The following is a 20,724-nucleotide window of genomic DNA, read 5'->3' as shown; positions in this document are numbered from 1 at the left end:
CAGTGACACCCAGACATTATTGGCTGCACCCCCCTCTACCAGTCAACCTTCCTCTTTTCTGTCTTTTTCCTGCCCCTCCCTCATTGTTTTCTCCCTTCCCCTCTTCTCCTCCTTTGCCTTCATAGTCAGCAGTTTGGCTTCCTGGCAGCTAGTGGAGAGGAGTAAAACGTTTGTTGCCTTCTGCCCCTTTCTCTGCAGCATGGAATGAGGATTTAGCATCGCATCCAGAGCTGGAGAGGGCAGGGGAAGTATTAAACCCTGCTGTTTCCTGGGTCCCCAGGCATTTAGCAACCTAGATTTGTTCTGCTTTAAAGGCCTCACCCAGTATTCAAAGTAGTTAAGAAAATAGCATCTCAATTACCTTCAGTGGGCTGGAGATGGGAGGGTTTCAAATCCTCTTCGCAATTCTTAGCACTAAAATCTGTTTGAGAGGAGCCCTGTTTTGCAGTAAGATCATAATGACTCAGTGGAAAAGTTAGCTTCAGGGGTGCAGGTCCTCAGCCTTGATGTACTTCCTGAGCTCCAAAGAGAAGGGTGCTTTTGAGACGCTAGTTCCACAGGATAGCGGCGTGAGGACACTCAGTAAGATTTATTGACCAACTGGCCACTTCACGCTCCCAGATCATTGTACATGATTAAGTGAGCCAAGGACAGCACTCAGTGGTGCCTTATACCTTCACCACTCAGCCTTCCTCAGACTAGCACTGTGGATAATACCTGGACATTTGCTAAAATGCAGAGTCCCAGGCCCAACCCAGACCTACTGATTCAGAACACATATTAACAAATCCCTGAGGAATTTACATGCAAATTAAAAGCTGAGAAGCATTTACTTTATAGCACAAACTTGACAAAATTCATTTTCTCACTTAATGAGGTAGTATTATCATAACGATCCCCATTTTACGGGAAACACTCCCTCCCTTGCTCCCTTTTTTGCTGTCATATAACCATCCCATAAAAACAGCACTGTGGATAGTGCAAATAAATCCCCACATACAAGAATATGGTTGTGTTGTCCAGAAATGTTCCCATGAAGGGCCCAGACTCTATTTTCCTCATGCAAATGCAGATAATCACTCAGAGATCTGTATGCTGGCCTTGATTCTTTGAAGTAACCCCTTTGCTTTGTGTAAGTCAATACTTCTCAGTTGATGGTTACGCACTCCCAACTTATCAGAGCCTTTAGGACATCTGGCTGGTGTCCACAATGCAGCACAATTTGGTTCTCTCTCATTCTCTCTGAGGAAAGGGAGTCAGTGGTCCTGTCTGAAGTCCCCACCAGGCTCACTGCAGCTAGCTCATATCTTTGCTTTAATGCAGTGGGCTTTAATTACTTGCAGCAAATACTCTATCTTACATTTTGAAAGAATGGAGTTTTAGGATGGGAAAGCATCTGTGTTTACTCATCACAGAAAAGGTGAGATAAATCTAGAAAACTGTGTTGGTGTGTTTGATTTTATTGTTGTTTAATTCTTAGAAATACTTAGATCCGTCAACCAGTATTGTTTCAGTAAGAGAGGCAATGTTTATCTTTATTAGCCTCCCTGTAATCAGTGATCTCAAAACTCCCCTTCAGTGCTGAGATTCTGTAAACCTAAGAGAAAGAAAGGAAAAGAATGAGAAGAGGTCGCTGAGGTCTCTGTCTCTCTCACGAACCTTCCGGAAGTAGGATAGTAACTAGTCTGGATGATTAACTGTCTACTGAGGCAGAGAGAGCTGTGAGGGTATTCCCTGAGATCCCTGCAAATAGGGTCCTATCTCAGAACCCAGAAGACCCCACTGCACTGGAGAGTCTGCCTCAATTTTTTTTAAGTTTCCCTCTGATGCCTGGGACCAGCCAGACCAGCAGTCACGTCTGGGAGAGGCATTCAGGCAGAAGTGCATGAACCTTCCCCAGGAACGCCCTCCCCTTTTAGGGCACACTTCCAAACTCTACATATAGCTGTTCCTCACATGGATTCAACCAGATTCCTCAAGAGCCCTGAATCACACCTGTGGATTTGTTCTCGGACCCTGTCCACAGGTCCAGGTTCCAGAAGGTGACCTGGCAAATACATTGTTTCTGATGGCCAACGTAAGATTTCTTTCATAAATTTGCTTGAGATTTGGGCTGCTGAAATGGTGCTAACTTAGAATGACTTCAGCTGTTATATATGGAGGGCCCACTTGAAAAAACATTTGCTTGGGTCCTCCCTGGTAGTGCAGCTGATTGAACGCTGTGCTATGAAGCTGTCCACAGCCTCTGCAGTGTGAATTCAATTCCCAGCCGGCCAGGGAGATTCCCACATGGCCCAGCAGACCTCTCCTGTCTCACCCTCTGCTCCCCTCAGCAGTGTATTTCAGTGGATCTGCCTGCTCTGCTCCCTGCTCTGTTTCTGGTGAATCCTCTCACCCTCCCGCACCTCTGGCCTGTACCCCAGCTCTTGTACAAAAATAAATAAATCTTTAAAAAAGAGAAATAAAAAAAAAAAAAAACGTTTGCCCGGGGTCCCATAACCCCTAGGGATCCTGACAGTAACCAGCATCCAGATGCTGATGACCCAGCCTGAGAGGGCATGACCTGGAGTGGGGGGTGGAGGCAAGGAGGGCAGGAAGTGGTCTGGGGAGGTGGGCAGAACATGGTTGAAACTCCCCTAGTCTTAGGCTTAAGCAAAGTCAGAGTGTCAGAACACTTGCTCACACCTGTGTCCACCATCCCTTCCAGACACCCACCCCACCTTCCTGCTCCACAACCATAGTTGACCCAGACTTGGTTGAAAGAATAGCCATCAGATGAGAAATACGGTCTTGAAGGGAGTATGGGGAAAGTTAGAATGAGTTTTATCATCCTGAAATCTAATTTCACTCTCGCACCTAGAGCACAAAAAGGAATCAGGAGCAAGTCCGATAAGAAATGCGAATGATTATGCTTCCTCCCTGGCTTTCGAGTTGACTGGGTTTTCTCAGGAACCTGGTGCCTTGACTGAATTCAGAACATTTAAGTTTCAAGACAGAGGCTCTGTTATCTTTGCACTGAGCCACAGGGTGTGGGAGAAGGGACACAGCTAAGAGAACTACAATGTTGCACGAGTGTGTAAGGTTAGCTATAAATAATGTAAATTTTACAGCTCCTGACTACCTTCAGTCTGAATTGCAAACTTCAAAATAGTCGACCTATAAAACTTGTAGCATGTATCACCAAGTCAGATTGTTCAAGTATGTATGACCTATAGTTTGGGGATATCATATTTATTGTATCTTGACTGTGTTCATTGAGTATTTACTGCATAGCAGTTTACAAAGTGCATCCTCATTCATTCATTCATTCATTCGCCACTTTATTTTCTCCAGCAAAGTTTCCGACCAGACCAAATGCTTTGCATCTACTTGTATAAAATTTTTAAGTGGCCATTTATTCATGTAAATAGTAGTTTGTACTTTGTCTGGAGAGAGATTGCTGCATAGTGAAAAATTAACATAGTAACATACTGTAAAAGTTATTCCTGCATTTTTTGTTATATTATTGATCATAGCAATTCCTTTTAAAATATCACAAGTTTAGTAATGCACTGGGTTATTTTACATATACTCTTTTAGCTAACCTTATTATAATCATATAAGAAATATAATGGCATCTCCTTCCCTTCTTGTCAAATAATCTAAAAAGTTAAAGTGACTTGGACAACAACACCTTGCTCCAAGACTTAAGCAGAGAATTTCTTTCTTCAAATGCCATACTTTTGGGTTAACATGTTTTCCTATAACCTTTACCTTGATGTTTGAACCCCATTTTTACAATTTTTTTTTGTATTCTTTTTCCGTAAGCTCTAGATCTGAATATATTTCTGCCCCTGGTTTCAGTTTCTTGATTGTTTCCTGTCCATTTCTCTCCTCTCCAAAGGTCAGGGCTTTGTGAGTGAGGATGAATACCTGGAAATCTCTGACATCAAACGTGACCAGTCTGGGGAGTATGAATGCAGCGCCTTGAATGATGTTGCTGCACCTGATGTGCGGAAAGTAAAAATCACTGTAAACTGTGAGTTGACCCATTGTCAAGGACTTCTGGGGGGAAAGAGGGCACAAGAATTAAGGCAGCTAACTGGCGATGCCAGAGCCATTCTTCAATAGATCCTAATTGTTTCCAGCGGGGAAATAAGTCATCAGAAGACTTTGTCCCGTCTTTGTGCCCATTGCCAGTTTTTCCTGGAGGTTCCCCATTACTGTTAGAGCTTTTAGTGAATGGGGGCAATTGTTCACTTTGAATTGATTTGAAGACTTGAAGAAGATGTTGGGATCAATGAAATATCGCCAAGCCAGAATTTCTTCTACTAAAATAAATGGCTATTTAACTGGGAAGGAAAGGTGTCACAAAAATCCATTTGCACCGCAGGAGGCTGAAGGTGCCCTTACATCTATTTCATGAACTCATGTTGCGTTTCTCCCTGCAGACCCTCCCTACATCTCAAAAGCCAAGAACACTGGTGTCTCAGTTGGTCAGAAGGGCATCTTGAGCTGTGAAGCCTCTGCGGTGCCTACAGCTGAATTCCAGTGGTTCAAGGAAGAAACCAGGTACCTCAAAAATGGAAATAGGGCATGTCTGAAGCAGTGTTGATGGCTCTTCCCCACCTGGAAGGAGGGTGAGAAAGGAAAGGGGAGAGATATGCAAAACTAAACCACAGTACAGCCTCCTTTATGCAACAGAGTCTCTATTTAGAAATAGAAACAAGAGTGGAGGAAGCTGGGAAGTAGGCAGAATGAATTGACCTTGTTTCAAAAATTGAGATTAGTTGTAGAGAGGTCAGTGTTCAGTGATGAGAAGTGGGAAATTTGACCTTTTTAGCATCCTTTCCTTTTTTTTTTTTTTTTTTCCTGATGGAGGCTAGAGGGCTTAGGGTTTGAGTTAGAGGGACTGAGTAAGTTAGAAGAAAAGATTTTCACAAGGAGAGACTCCTTGTAGGTTAAGCTATGGTGTCTTTGAGTTCTCCCAGCATCTCTGTCTGCCATTTCAGCCTATTTGTAGAACCAGACCAGCAGTACCTTCTCTTATTTCAGGCTAGCCACCGGCCTGGATGGCATGAGGATTGAGAACAAAGGCCGCATATCCACTCTGACTTTCTTCAATGTTTCAGAAAAGGATTATGGAAACTATACTTGCGTGGCCACAAACAAGCTTGGAAACACCAACGCCAGCATCACACTGTATGGTGAGTGCAGGAAGCCTCAGTGCAGTAGACACAGCCACATGGGGAGCTTGGGGAACTCAAGGGAGGAGGGATGATCCACTGGCCTGTGTCCATCCATACTGTTCAGCCCACTACCCTTAGATACCAAGTCCTACCTCCCATCATTCCCTAACATGTGATTCAGTGATGTTTACAAGGTAATTGACATCTCCTGATCTTTTGAAAAGCAAGGGTTGCCCCTTATTAGAGGAGTAAACTAAATTCTGAACCAAGTTGAATGGTGGTTGCCATAAATATAGAAGCTTGGGATAATTCAACTGTATGACCTAAGGGTGTGGGAGGAAAATTAGATATAATTTTAAAGATACTTCCTACAGTAAAAGTCTGGGGGTTTACATTTATAGTTTTAAACCAAGTCAACTGCTGCCATCATGATTCTCATGTTGATTGCCATGTCACATTCTCATTCATGGGGATGAATGGAGCAATGTCTGAGTTCCCGTCAACAGGAGCCTTCAGCCTTCTCTGAAGGTCCTGCTCTCCCATGTGGATGGAAAGGTCTCCAGAGCCATGACTGGCCCCCTGGGCAACCTTTGTCTTTCCCTCACTCAAGCTTTCTGTGCTACTGTGTCCATCTCATTGTGCAAACTTTCACACCAGGGGCCAGGGCCAGCTTGCTGTGATATCTCATGTGTGTGCATTTGTCTATTTGCTGAGATCTGGTTAGATGGAAGCATCTGGTGAGTAGGATGAAATGGTTTCCATGTTACATGTGCACCTCAGACCCTGAACAAGCTCTCAGTGTTGACATTAACTAAACTTGGTCCACCAACCATCTGAAATGTGTGATCTATGTCTTTTGTTTTCTCTCTGCATTGTGTGTGCATTGTGCTGTGTGTGTCTTAGAAATAAGCCCCTCATCAGCAGTGGCAGGTGGGTATAGCATGTTCCTTCCTTCCTCTGCCTGCCTGAATGCCAATGCTTTTGAATTTAAGCCTACTTCAAAGATAGGCTTGCTTGCTCTACTTCCCTGTTTTATTTCTCCATAGTGAATAGACCTTAGGGGGTTGGTTTGCACAGTTTAGGTACAGGCATGTAGAATATGATGGCTTTCACACACACACACACACACACACACACACACACACACTATCATAATAGGCTTCAGGAAAGAGGATATTTCCCCCCAAACCAGTTAACTTCTACTTGGTAACCTTCAAAAGGAACAGATATTCTACTGATTTTTGCACCTAGTAGCCCAAGATGAACCCAACCTAAAGACCAAAGCAATGCTCAGATGATTGTCTGCATGAAGAATTAACCAGTGGACATTTTATCCTCTTAGCCCATGGCATGGCGAATAAGATCATTCTAAAACCTTCCCTTTAAAAATAAAGATATCTGGGGTCATTATTCATAGTAAAAATAATATCTTCCATTTCCTAAATATTTACTGGCTTCTAGCATCATGTCAATACTGTACAACACAGGTTATTAACCCCATTTTAGAGATATGTGAAAGGAGGAATGAAGAGGCTGAGTAACACAGAAGTAAGGGTAGCTATTGAATGGGCAATGAGAGCCAGCATAGGACACTTTCATCAGATGCTGGAGTGTTTGTGCAGATAATAAACAGTGAGCCATATACACACTCACACACTCATTCACACATTTAGAGGAAGCAGCAGCTGATGTTCACCTGCTTCTAGAGGTGGAAGGCTCACAGCCCTATTTCTCTATGTTCAATCTCAGTCACTTACAAAGTAGTAGCATTTGAATTTTCCAGACCTGAAATCAGCTCTGTAGCTGTCACTTTTCATAGCTCTAGATCCAGAACAATCAAAGACCATGAGAACTGTGTGGACAGATATCTTTGATGTCTGTGAATGTTCATCTCTTAGTTTTGATATACAAGCAAAAAGAAAGGGTAGTATTAGGGTGCTTCTGTGCCCTTGACCCTTGGTTAGTGGGATTGTCCGTGACAGGAGATGTGATCAATAAAAGGAAGCTAGATTTAGCCCCTAGGTGACCTGGATTCTTGTCCCTCTCTGCTATTAACTAAGCAAGGGGGTGTGCCATTACAAATAACAAGAGCAAATGTATATTAAGATTATATTAGCCCATTAGGACTACCATAAAAAAAAATGTCATTAGTTTGGCTTTAACAACAGGAATTTATTCCCTCAAAGTTGGTGGCCAGAGTCCAAGATCAAGCTGATTCCATTTCCATTGAGGGTTCTCTTCTTAGCTTGCAGAAAGTCACTTTGTCCCAGAGACCTTTCCTCGGGGAAAGAGAGGAGGGAACCCTCTGGTGTCTCTTCTTTTTAGGTCACTAATCTTATCAGGGCCTTATCATTGTAATCTCATTTAACATTAATTACTTAGAGGCTCTATCTCCAAATACACATGGGGGTTAAAGCTCAAATGTATCAATGGGGAGACAAGGTTTGCACAATTCAGATCATAGAAAAGACATAGATTCATACCCTAATGTGATCAATCACATACCAACCATTTAGGCTTGCTGAGCCTATTTCCTCATGTATGCTATCAGAATGTTAATATTTGCCTCAAAAGGCTGAAGAAAGGATTAACCAATATCCTATAAATAAGATACCCTTAAGTGCTATGGCTAGATGTGTGAATTTGATGATGCATAGGTTAGAGCTTCGGTTTACTCAGTTAAAATTAGGATAGTATTTCCTGGCCTTCTGACTGCCATTCTGAATTATGATTAAGGTAATATTCATCAAAGAGGTGTACAACCTGAAAACTATTGTATAGATGCAAGACACAACGGTATTTTCAACACGTGGTGTGAGATAGGCCATCTCATCACTGCTTCCCTTGATACAACTGCCAGAATAATCACCCTACTGGATTTGTGCTTTCCTTGCCTCCAAAGTCTCCTATTCTCTTTTACTATACCACCACCAGTCCCTATAATTGACCCTATCTTGCTTCACTGAGTTAATGGCTAGTCACGTTTCAGCCTCTGTTACTGAAGGAAGTCTTTCCTGACCTCTGAGAGTAGATCAGTTTCCCCAATGCAGACCCATTTGTACCAAGTTTCTGAAAACGTGGTTCATTCAACACAATGCATTCCCTAGGGTCATTCAAATGCGCATCTGTACTGCAAGGATCCACATCTAGGGGTGAGCACTGAGATGACAGATAGACTCCTTGTCTCTGCACATGTCACTTTCTATTTTGCAATTTATTTTCATTTATTTGGTTTGTTTGATTAAAAGCTTTCTTCCCCTTTAGCCCATGTGCTCCATAAATGTAGGGATCATGTCACTGGTTTGATCCTGAACCCAACACAGGGATCTGTACATAGTAGCTAGTCAGGACAATTTTGTTGAGTGAATGAAGATATGTAAAGGTTGTGTTGGTGACACCAGTATAAGAGTTCAGCTGCAGAAACTAAAATAGGACAGAATGGAATGGGTCTGTGTGTCTCAGCATTCTTTGAAGCCAGGCTCTGCTGCTCACTAGCTGACTAGTTTGGGGAATATGCATCTGAATGGTCTCAGTGAGATTATTTTGGATAAGATTTCCTCTACAGTCCCCGCAAAGCCTAATTCTCAGATTCTATGCCTGAGTGGCAATAGTTTCAGCACAAGATCAGTGTGATCTTGTCCAGTTAAGTAAGCCTTTTCACTGACCGTAAGAGCTCCCTCTAGTCCTCAATGCCCCCATAATTATGGTTAATTATCACCAAGCATTTACTATTCACAGGGCCACTAGACTAAGTGTTCCACATGTTTCATCTCATTTAATGACTTTAGGAAGTAAGTGCTATATTTATCCCAATTTTACAGAGGAGCCAATTGAGAGGTTAGGCATATCCCACTGGCTTGTAAGTGCTTGAGCTGGAATTTAAGACTGTGACTCTGATTCCAGTGTCTGAACATTTTACTGTAATTTCAGTCCTACTCATTATACTTGGCAACCCATCATGGAAGTTGGTGAAGAACCTTCTGGATGCAACCCCATATAAAAATTAGCTTGCTTGTACCATTTCTCACACCAACATCGCCCCTCTTTTAGCTATCTACATCCAAACCCATTCTTTTAAAGGACAATTTTTACATTATAGTCCATATACTCATTTACCCAAAGCACACACACATGCACATATACACACACCATTCCCAGTCATGCATTGGTGTTTACCTTCAAAAACTTTGTTTTTTGGAGCCCCATTTGATTCTGTACAGTGAATCTTCACAACACATTTATAATAAGCCTCTCACTTGAACACTCCTTTCATATATCTCCTACCTACATATAAAGAAGAAAGGAAAGTGGGATAAAAGCAATTTCAAAAGAATACAGAAGACAAAGATTATGAAGACAATAGGTTGGTAAGTGGGTTGAAACAAGAAGTGATTAGCAAAATGTGGGAAACAATGTTGATAGGTGGGTGATGCTCAGAGCTGACTCAGGGGTGGCAGGGTACGAGAAGCTTCTTCCTGGAAACCAATAGCAGCTCTTCAATAACCGTGCAGAGCAATAACCTGCTCTCTGCCCCGCAGGCCAGCGACATGGCCTTTAGGGGTGTCCTTTCCTTGGACCCTGGCAACTGCAGGTTCTTAAAAGGCAGCAGAACATAAAGAGACCAGTGGGAGGAGTGCAGAAAGCCGGGTTCCACTTCTGTCTCATACTAACCATGCCGCTCTCTGCTCCGTGGTTATCTGTAAAATATAAGGACAGCATGAGTTGGACTCCCAGAATACATCTAGCTTTCTAAGTCTTTGTTCTGAATTGGGAAAACAGTGCAATAGAGCTACAAAACCTATCATTCATAACCTTGGAGGCGGTGGCAAGGGCCTGCACTGTGGCAAGGCAGCTCGCTCTGAGTAAGTGCAAGCTTTATGGAGTGGGTGCAGCCGTTTGAAGGCCCACATGGAGCACTGGTACCAGGTCTTGCCAGCCCCGTGTGCACAACACAGGGGCATGTCCAGCCTTGGTGTACTGGCCACAGCTCTGCCCCTCACAGAAGCCACTCACTTTCTCTCAACTTGCCAACCCACTTGGACTCCACTGGGTCTTAAGCAGGAGGTCTAGACCTCTGTCCTTAGAGTGCAAAGAGGGAAGATTCTGAACTTGATTACACCGGCACTGCAGAGAGCGTGATGCGTTTAATGAGCCATATAACCGCCTGGATTACTGGAACTGGCAGGGGAGAGGGACAGAGAACACAAACAAAGGCAGAGATGGGGGTGGGGGTGCTGCAGAGAGAAAAAACACATTTCTCACATTTTATCTGTGAAATCTTAGCGACACAAATTAGTTACATTAAGAGATAAGTATCAGAAATAGGGACAACTCACAGGAATCTTGTCATTGCAAATGAAAATGGCAAGACTCCATTTAAGGCAACATCTGGGCTCTGGATTTTTTCCTCAGGCAAAGTCTCAGCCCCTCAGAGCAGCCACCACTACAGCTTACCTGAGCAGCGCTGGGAAGCCATGAAGACAGACTCTCTATTTTCCTTTGCTAATGGTTGTTCCTGCAGAATAAATAAGCATATGAGCCTACCTGTTCAAACCTGATTCTCAGCTGGAGTCTGCATCAAGCAGCCTCCCTCACTTTCCTTCCTTAGCTGACTCCTTTCCCCAGTGTATCCTTCTTCTTCTTTAATAAAGTCCTAACAGTCAGACCTTTCCCCCAGGTGGCGCCAGGTGAGACCTAAGACCTGAGTGTATGGACTCTGAGGATGCTCTTCAGTCTGCCCTCCCCTCACACCCCATGTTTCCTCTCCCCTTCACCTCCAAACCTCTGGAAGCAATGCCCAGCCTTCGCCGTCTCCACTTCCTTCTCCCCTTCTCCAATTTTTCCTTCGCTTCTCCGACTTCCTCCAATATTGTCCACACCTCAGTCACCCATGCTCTGTCTTACTCCAGAAACCCAGCTTCTTTCAGTTCCCGACCTCCATTTGGCCCACAACACCTACTTCTGCCTTCTGTGATATGACCCAGTGGCGGCTTTCTTTCCATCTTTCTGTGTTAGCCTGCCTATAGCTCTCTCACCACCTGCCCCGTATGTCTGCCCAGGATCGCAGTGTGAGAAGAGGGTGTCTACCGAGTCCTCAGATAGCTTACAAAGCAATAGCTTAGCCTGCAGTGCACTTAACCTTGGGCACTTAAAAAATGCCCATTAATTTGAGGGACAAGCCACTCTCCCACCTGAATGTTTCACAGGCGCCTCAGACTCAGTCTTCCTCTGCTGGGGCCCAGCCCTTCAGAAGTGTACCTTATCTTGTCGCCTGTACACTCAAGCTAGAACCTCTACAGTCATTTCCTTAGTCTTCCTCTCTTAGTGCTAGAACTACTGCTAGCAAGCAGGCCACAGCCCTTGCTCTGGACAGCTGCTCCACAGTCCTTTCTCACGTACCCTGTGATGTGTGTCTTATGTGACACCAGATATATGGATATTGTTTGTTGTTGTTGAAGCTATTTTATCATTTTTTAAATTTAATTTTTGGATTATATGGGATTTCTTCCACTAGGTGTGGTCACTGGTCTCCCACCACCAGAGCAACCATAGTCCATCACCACAGTCCCTTGTGCTGTTCCTCACCCCATTCCCTGTTTTCACCTTTCCCCACCTGTCCCCTCCTGGATGCCTCCTGTGGTCAGCTTTCAAGGTTTGTCTTTGACCCTGTGTTTGCTTTTTCTATATTCCATAGAGAAAGTGAAACATTCCAATATTTATCTTTCCTGCTGACTTCTTTCATTTAGCATCAACCCTTCCAGCTCCATCCATGTTGCTGCAAAGACTTGAGTTCAGAATATTGTACCAGTTCCCTCGTCTTTAGTAAACCTCTTCTTGTCTGTCACTGAGGGGTTAAATGACCTTTTCAAAACTCAAAAAGAACCTGTTCATGACCTGCATCAAAGGCTGGTGTTGTGCTGAGATTCATATGCCTTATAGCTTCAAGTTCAAGTTCACAACTATTTGCACAAGTGCCTTCTGTGTTCCCACCAGTCTAGAACCACCCCTGGTGCCCCCAGGCTTCCCCACCTTTGCACATTTAAACCTGTAACAATGTTGCTTAATGTTGCTCAACTCTTTCCACCCATTCATTCATCTGTTCAACCAATGTCTGTTTACTGTGAACTGTATGCCAAGAAATTAGGTTAAAGATTGAGGTACAAGGAGTTTGCAACCTTGTGGAAATAAGTAAATAGATGAAGCAATAAAAAGTGTCATGCTAGAGGAATGACGATGCCACTTGATTTAGGTGTCAGCTCAGCCTGGCTTAAGGCAGCTAAGAACGCTGTGGTGTAGGACCTGTTACTATTTCCACTTCACAGAAGAGGAGCCTGGTGTGCAGAGCACCTGGGTCTGTCTCATACTCATGTCCTGTTGTTTGGGGTTTTTTTTTTGACCCATATATATTCTGTTTCTTCCAGTATGTTGCAGAATCACAGGTAGAAACTTTTGACCTCTTCTCTGACTGACAAAATTGTACTTATCCTGTTAGTTTCTGCACTGTGTTACCCCACCCATGAATTATTTCTGAAATCCACTGAAGAATCATACATCTCTCGGCTTTCAGGGTAGCTTTCCCCATAGGCTTGTATTTTGTTTGTATTTGTTTCCACATTTTTCAGATGTCACGCTGTATCTCAAAATGGTTATTTTCCAGTGAATGTTTGCTGGAATTAATAAATACATCTTCAGTTAAATGGGGACATCAGCTATAGTCTCTATACAGTGGGAAACTTTTGACTAAACCAAGAAAAGCCAATTACTCCAGGGGATTTGTAGTCTTCTCCCCAGTTGGAAGCCAAATCGCTCTTTCTCTGACACTTTCCCTTGCATCCCCGCCTCCTGTGTCTCAGTGCTAATTTGAAATTTAGGGTTTGTAGCCCTCCCTCCCTCACTCAAGGTCTTCCTTGTGAGGAGACTGTATCAAACATTCCAATTCTCTGTTTAGGAAGACATGCATCAAATGATTTCTTCTTGCACAGACATCAAAAGCTGCACACATTTGTCCATTTCCTGCTGATAACGTATATGATTTTTATTTTCCAAATCCACTCTTTAAATCCAGGTGGGAGGGGATGAGTCAGAGCAAAATACCATTGCTTTTGGCTGATGACAGCAGCATAATCATTTGTATTTTCCCCAACCTGCAAAATGTCAACATATTAGAAAAAAAAATATGCAGACATTTCACATTTCACTCCTGATGAGGTTCCTTGTCGCTGCCTCACACCCCCACCCTCCTCTATCTGAATCATTGACATCTGGCTATTAGCCTAAGCATTTAGAATTTAACACTGAGCATTCAGGGTGTGCTGATGTCAGCACACACACAAGAGCTTATGGTTCAGCGTAGACTAGAGTCTTGTCTCTTTCAGGTTTGTGATGAGCTGACAGATTTGAATTAACTTCTGATATTAACTTCGCAGGCTTCTGTCTTTGTGGTAAGCACAAAACAGGGAGCATTGACAACAAAACAAAGATGGCTGCCTGCCTCTGCCCCTTCATCCACATGTCCTTTTTGCGCTGCAAATCCTGGTTAATCTCACTTGTAAAACAACACAGCGCGTTGTTTTCCACTGTAATTAAAGACAATGGAGGAGAAGTTCCCTTTGAAGGGAAATGATGTGCCTTCATCAGCCAGCACCGCTGAAAATAGGTTTATGTTTCACCAACAAGTATAAGGCATCCATCCTTAATTAGATTTCCTTGCTCCTCTTTTAATCACCAAATACATCATTATCTTTTTGGTTCCTCATTAGGAAGGTCACATAGTTCATATTCATACTTAGAAAAGCTATCCAAATTTCAGAACAAAACTGTATCTTCTTAGACTTCAGATATTTCAGTGATCTCACGGTGCCATCACCAAGTTCAATTTTCCTGTGGGCTTTTCCCCCTCCTTTCTGTTAATGTGATCAGCTTACCTCCTACCATTTTAGTAGAATCACAGCTGTAGTACCTACTGTTGCTGCCATATTTTCATCACAGTCACAGAAAGGAAAACAGTGACATATTTCAGTACCTCCGTTGCTTTTAACATACACTCCATTTTTAAGATGCAAAATCTCTTAGCAGGCTGGAGCTCATCAGTAAGCTTATATATTTGGGGGGAATTTTGTGCTGAGTTTGGGTACTCTGGATTTTCAACACCTGCCAATCAAGAGGATTGAATGCAGCAGCTACCCCTTGAATGCAGCCACAGTCTTAGTTCCGGGATAGTCAAGCCTGATGGTTAATTCTATATTAAGCGTTCAACCCACTTTGTTTTTACTATTCTAATTTAGAATATTTAATTAAAAAAATAAGCGGTCTCTGCAAAGTTGATTTATTTATTATCCATATATTCATTCATTTGTCCATTTCTTTATTTGTCTCACCCCTGTTGATTCTCACAAAACGTCTTGCCGTAGACGTTTTCCTTCTGACCCACAGTGAACACACAACTCTCCTCTCTGTCATTTGCCATTTCTGAAATATATCTCTTTATCATTTCTAAGACTGTTTCTGAATGCTGAAGACTAACTTATTTCTGTTGCTTATCCATCCCCAGGGTATCCTGTTGTTATCCTCCTTGTCATTCGTTGTTCTGTGGATTTGCATCATCATTTAAGCTTTTATTTTCAGAAATGCTCAAATTTAGGCACAAAGGAAGTAATTAATTTTTAGCATTGAAATGGCAAAGCTGCAGGGACTGGAAAAAGGGGAAATTTCCCACTTTTTGTTCATCTCTAGAAAAGATGTAACTAAGCCTGATCATTGTAACAGCCATTCTAACTGAGTCATTGTTAGCCATAAACAAAGACTCCTTGGGTGTGGCATTTGCCCAGAGAAAGAGTTGGTTTTCCAAGTATGTGCCTTAGAATATCTGGTTGTCTCTAGGCAGCCTTTATGTGTGGTTTGCAGCTGAATCAGGGCTGCATGCCAGAGACCAGTCACTAGCTTGCTAACCAAAGCCAAGTGTGCTTTCAGCTGGTGTTTGACAATGACCTTTGAGAACCTACTAGTTGACAGGTCACTGAATGTAAATCAGGATTTCCACAAAAGATGCTATTTCAGGAATCACAATATTGCCCTGGTTGCCATCCCCCTAATATTCACTCATCTTTTACTATACTCAGTGACCTTACACATCATCTTAACTAATCCTCAGAGCCACCCTGCAAGCCACCCTACAACTACCCCGGCACCATTTCCTACAGTAAAAATAAAAAAAAAAAAGTTTCAGAGAAGTTGATTGGTCCAGAATCACCATGCTGGTGAGGAGCAGGGCCTGAATTCACACTCGGATCTCTCTGACTCGAATTAATTTCAGTCGTCTTAAAACTCTTCAGTAGGAGGAGTGTGCCTGAGATGGATGTTGGAACATTTGCATCTTCTCAAATCTGGGAAACTTTAAAAATTGTATTTATTTATTTATTCAGTAGTGTTTCTTTGTGCTGTCAATGAGAACAGAGGATGTTTGACACCCTGGTCTAGCACAGACTATGAAGGCAGAGATGGATGTGCTTTTTCTTCTGAAGAGAGACTGCCAGCCTTTCAAAATACTTGCTGAAAAATTGAATTTCTAACCCTGCTTATTGGAGTAAAAACTAGTATTATCTCGGGCAGCTAAACAAGTCCATATAGTAGTTATTTCAAGAAACTATGATATGGGAAACCATACTCAACTTGACATCCACAGATGTATGTGTATTCAAGGTGCTACCAATGCTCAGCTCAGGTGAAAAGACCCTCCAGCATCATGAGCTTCCCTGTAACAGGCACATTGAGCTGACACTTGCAAAAGCATCACACCAGCCTAAAGGACCCAGCAAGCCCAAGTGGTCCTGGGACTACGCTTAGCTAAATAACAGCAATCCTTTCTATTATTAAAGCACAAGGAAGCATTTACCTAAACTGGGGAGTGGTCTACAGAAGCCCCACAGAAGAGACCCAACCCAGATGCTTGCTTTTCCTTATCTCCAGTAGAATTTGGATTATTATAAAGATGCAATTAAAACATCAGTTTGTTGCATATGGCTTTTGTATCTCATTCCTTCAATCTAGAGAGAAGTAGTTGTGAGCCACTCTGTTCCTGCTCTGAACAAAGCTTGAGAACCCTTACCTTACTGGCATGAGGCCAACTGCCCAACCCCAAAGGTGTCCAGAGCTGTTTATATCATAAATGATTAGATTAATCCTTGGTGAGAAAGCTTGGCCATTTCTTACAGACTAATTGAACAAAGGCACATTGAGAGAAAACTGTCATATCATCTGTTCCCAAAGCCATAAGAATTTAGGATCATAAGGATGACCAGCAGCTAGCAACTTAAAGACTCAGCTAAAGAACTCACTAAAGAATAAACTCCCTAAAGCGTCATAGAAAATGAGGCCTCAAAAAAGAAAGCTTAGTGTGTAGGAATGTTTGATGGCCTCTTACTCTATCAAGTGCGGCATTGTGTGGTGCAAAAACCAGAGTGGTGATGGCCTTGTGCCAGCTGGAGAGTCTTTCTGGTTACTCACTGCTGTCCCTTCCAGCACCAGATGTAGAGTGGCCCTTCATACGGTGACTTAGAATCCTAGTGGGAGAAGAGCCTTAGAAGTCATCAATTCCAACCTTCTCTCATTTTTGCCGATGGGGCAACCAAGGCTAGAAAGGGGATGTCGTTGCACTAGAGAACACCAGAGCCACAGTGAGAGACTGAGCCTCCAGATTGCCAGACATGGTTCCTCTCAACACATGATGCTGTGGCTCCTGGAAATCATTCCATTGGGAGGAAATAAAGTTGTAATAACCCAGGGCACAGACTCTAGATAGAGTGACCCCATTGTAATCTAGCTCTCAGTGATCTGTGATCTGTGAGTTGTATAAACGCAGGCAAAGCACTTCCCTGCTCTGTTTTTCAGTTTTCCCATTTATGAATGGAAATGCCAGTAATACACCATTCTATGGTTCTTGAAGTCAAATGAGTTAATTTATGGTTAGCCTTTAGAATCCTGTTTGCCACATAAAGAGCACACCATAAATACACGTTCTAAGTATCATCATAAGCAAGGTGTCTACTAGGTCACCTTGATAGTTTCCACTCTTTGTAGTGTGGCTGTAGAACTTCTGCCAGTTGGACACCAGACATCTTATGGTAACTGCCACCAGAAACATTCATCTCATTATGATTCTGCCTCCTTTCCTTTCCGTAGCTCATCCTTTTGTGCTGGCTGATGTAGTGTTCTTCTCCTCTTTGTTTTATCTATATTTAACCTTGCACTGATTGCAGGACAGCCACAAAAATGTTTATGTCCCCTGGTAGAACTTGGAATAAAGTGATTCTCATAGTAAAGGGCTATGTCTCCAGAGTGAGCTTATTAAACCTATAATAATAGCTCCTTAAGTTCACATCAGCACAGTGAATTAGGCTAACACACACAGATCACACACATGCTGTCTACTATATTTAACATATACTTCATATAATGAAAGATACTTTTAGAGGCATGTATGGGTCTTACAAACCTACAATGCTCATTTCTTATAAAATCTTTTTTTAAAAGATTTATTTATTTATGCATACAAGAGCTGGGGTACAGGCCAGAGATGTGGGGGGTGAAAGGATTCACCAGAGACAGAGTGGGGAACAGAACAGGCAGACTGACTGAAATACACTGCTGAGGGGAGTAGTGGGTGAGTCAGGAAAGGTCTGCTGCGCCATGTGGGTTGCTCCCTGGTCAGCCGGGGATCGAACTCAGGTTGTGGAGACTATGGATTGCCTCATAGTGTGGTGCTTAACCCCTTGTGCCACCAGGAAGGCCCTCTTATATACTCCTTTAAAATCATTCACCTTTTACAGAAGATGATCTGGAGAGTTACCTTGAGCTTCAACTGGGGCATTTCCCAAGTCTGCTCATTCTTTAGGCCAGTATGGCTCCTTACAGTGTATGACTGAACTTTGGAGATCCCAGACTCCGGCTACTTTACATACATATTTGTGGAGCTTCCATGGGGATGACAGCACTGGGTAGGGTGTGGATCAGGCCCTTGCCGGCTACTTCTATGTAATAAAAATGCAGAGGAGTGTGAGCCAGACTCTCAACCTATCAAGGAAATAGAAGTTTTCAGTTTTGTAAGTGAATTGGGGGCTTTGGGTACAGAGGAGAAAAAGTACCTATGTTGAAATCCTCGGAGTCACAGCAGTCAGAGGGTAACTGCTGAAGAAAGAGACCTATACTTCCCTAAGCAAAAGGGTGTTCCTCGCGGAGACATGAATCCATGCCATCAGATTGACAAGCAAGCCAAATGGCTTAGGTTCTGTCTGAAAAGAACCTTGAGCCACCTCTGCTTTTTAAAGTAGTCATGCTTATTTCCTACAGGTCAACCTATTTCTTAAAGAGGTAGTGAATTCCTAGTTGAAAAGGTAGAAGAGGGAAGCTTGCTTTATCTGAGCTTCCTTTCCTCTGTCACTGATCTTACAGGAATGCCTCTTGGTAGCTTTTAGCCCTTTGGTTCATACTAGGGTTTGATCATAGTTGATATCCTGCTTGCTAGCTGCTGCTGATCCTAAATTCTTATGGCTTGCAAATAATGGTTATGGAAAAAGAGGCAGAGTTAGACACAGACACATCTGCCCTGGGCTCTTGGAACAAGCTAAGGCAACTCCCAATCCATGCAGTTTTTCTTTTATTTGTTGTATTCTTCTTCCATATTTTGAAAACATCCTGACACCAAGGGTTCTGTATCTTCCAAATAGTACAAACCAAAATTGGTTGTTAGCACCTCTCCTATGTTCCAGGTCATTTTATAACAGCAGTGACTTTAAGCCTTACATGATCAGCTATTCATTTTGATGTTGCTTTTGTTTAAGCAACTTTTGAAAAAGAAAAGTAGCATTTTTTTTATTGAGGTAACATTGATTTACAACATTGTCTATAATTTAGAGGTACAGTATCAGACCCCTTCAGGTGTATGTCATCACCCCCTCCCACCACCAAGGCACCCATAGTCCTTTACCCTAGAATATTGGGCCCTCTCCCCACTTTCTTGTCTACCCCCAACACACAGACACACAGACACAAACACACACACTATCCTTCTGGTGGCCTCAATTTTACAGTCATATTTCTAGGGTTTGTGTCTGGCTTGGTTTTTGTCTGACCCTCTGCTTTCTTTCTCTCTATCCCACATATGAATTAAGTCATAGTAGCACCTGGGATTTTGTGGTCTTATTTCACAACAGAATATAAATGACTCCCTAGAGTGGTATAAAAGGGCCAGAGAGAGGGAAGAAAATAGAAAGAGATAAAAGGAGAATTCTTTCCAGATGGTAGTTTGGACTGGGAATGCTAAGTTTTTCCTGTGGCCTTTGGAGAGGCACTGCTGCCCACTTGGTTAATGCCAACCATAGCCCTTGGCATTTCTAGGATCATCACTCATCCTTCCTCAGCAACTTCAGGAGGTAATATGGAAAGAAGTTGGCCACATCAACAAGGGGAGCCTCGTTGCTTACAAAATATTTGCATCTTCCCACACCTGTTCTCTCCGTTCTGGACTCCTTCCTCCCTACTCCTATCCTTTCTGCACCCCCTTGTCAGTGCTGAGCACTATTTCCAAGGTGAGAGCACAGTTAGAGGAACTTCTTAGGAAGTGAACAGCAGGACCTGCCATACCACTTAGCCCTGTCTACAACCCTAACATTTCGGCCTTCACCTTCCACTACCCCTTTGGTTCCTTAAACCAGTATCTTTCAGAGCAGTCCATAGTGGTCAAAGCATCCCATGGGCACTTTGCATTTTTCCAGGTTTGGAAGGGTCAGTAGTGTGGGGGAAGGTGGGGGAATGCTCACAGAGAAGCATGTCTTTATATTTATTTGCTTGTCAGGGAACAAATATGGTACCCTTTGGGTGCATGCTAATGGGTCTGTCTCTCTTTCCCCTACACAGGGCCTGGAGCAGTCATTGATGGTGTAAACTCGGCCTCTAGAGCGCTGGCTTGTCTCTGGCTATCAGGGACCCTCTTTGCCCACTTCTTCATCAAGTTTTGATAAGAAACCATAGGTCCTCTGAACAACGCCTGCTTCTCCATATCACAGACTTTAATCTACACTGCAGAGGGCAAACCACTTTGGCTTCTTTTTGTTTGTTTCCGTTCTTAATTTTTTTGATTTTGAGGGTTTTTTGTTGACTTTATTTTCCAATTTGAACGAGTGGGGTGGGGGAGGGGTGGGCAGGGTTCTACCACGTGTAGGGTGATCATTCATTGGTGTGTCCAAAAATGGAACCTGTTCCTGCTACCTTGGCCCTTCTCTTTCCTCTGCTTCTCTCTGCATCACCATCACCACCAAGATCCCCATCCCCACCCTTCACACCAACCGTAACCATAAACTCCATTTGGGCAAAAAAAAAATACAAAACAAAAACAAACAAAAAAAATGTGCCTCATGATGAACACCCTGAAGACACGACTTGACATATAATGTAGTGCACAGCAAGAGTTTTATCCAAGTGTCCTATTACCTGTGTCTCTTAAACTTTGGACCATTTTTCTGATTATAATGTACATATCCCTCCCTCCATGTTTATTATCATC

At 42.9% G+C, this 20,724-nt stretch overlaps 1 protein-coding gene across 4 annotated transcripts in view; it reads left to right on the top strand.

Annotated features, from left to right (window-relative positions):
- OPCML (opioid binding protein/cell adhesion molecule like) overlaps window positions 1–20,179 on the top strand; it is a gene marked incomplete at both ends in the record, with an annotated part of 1,073,109 nt that extends 1,052,930 nt beyond the window's left edge. For 2 of the 4 annotated variants that reach the window (XM_084251353.1, XM_084251350.1), the window contains 5 exons: window positions 3,884–4,018; window positions 4,431–4,551; window positions 5,035–5,186; window positions 6,072–6,098; window positions 20,079–20,179. In XM_084251353.1, coding sequence (XP_084107479.1) covers window positions 3,884–4,018; window positions 4,431–4,551; window positions 5,035–5,186; window positions 6,072–6,098; window positions 20,079–20,179 — 536 coding nt within the window. The remainder of the gene's footprint in view (window positions 1–3,883; window positions 4,019–4,430; window positions 4,552–5,034; window positions 5,187–6,071; window positions 6,099–20,078) is intronic. The other 2 variants (XM_084251352.1, XM_084251351.1) reach the window with 1 other exon arrangement.
- Between the last annotated feature and the right edge of the window lie 545 nt (window positions 20,180–20,724).

Source organism: Talpa europaea (assembly GCF_964194135.1).
Source record: "Talpa europaea genome assembly, chromosome: 12".
In the NCBI taxonomy this organism is placed as follows: Eukaryota; Metazoa; Chordata; class Mammalia; order Eulipotyphla; family Talpidae; genus Talpa; species Talpa europaea.
Note: the sequence above shows the minus strand (reverse complement) of the source record. Positions and strands in the feature narration are given on the sequence as shown.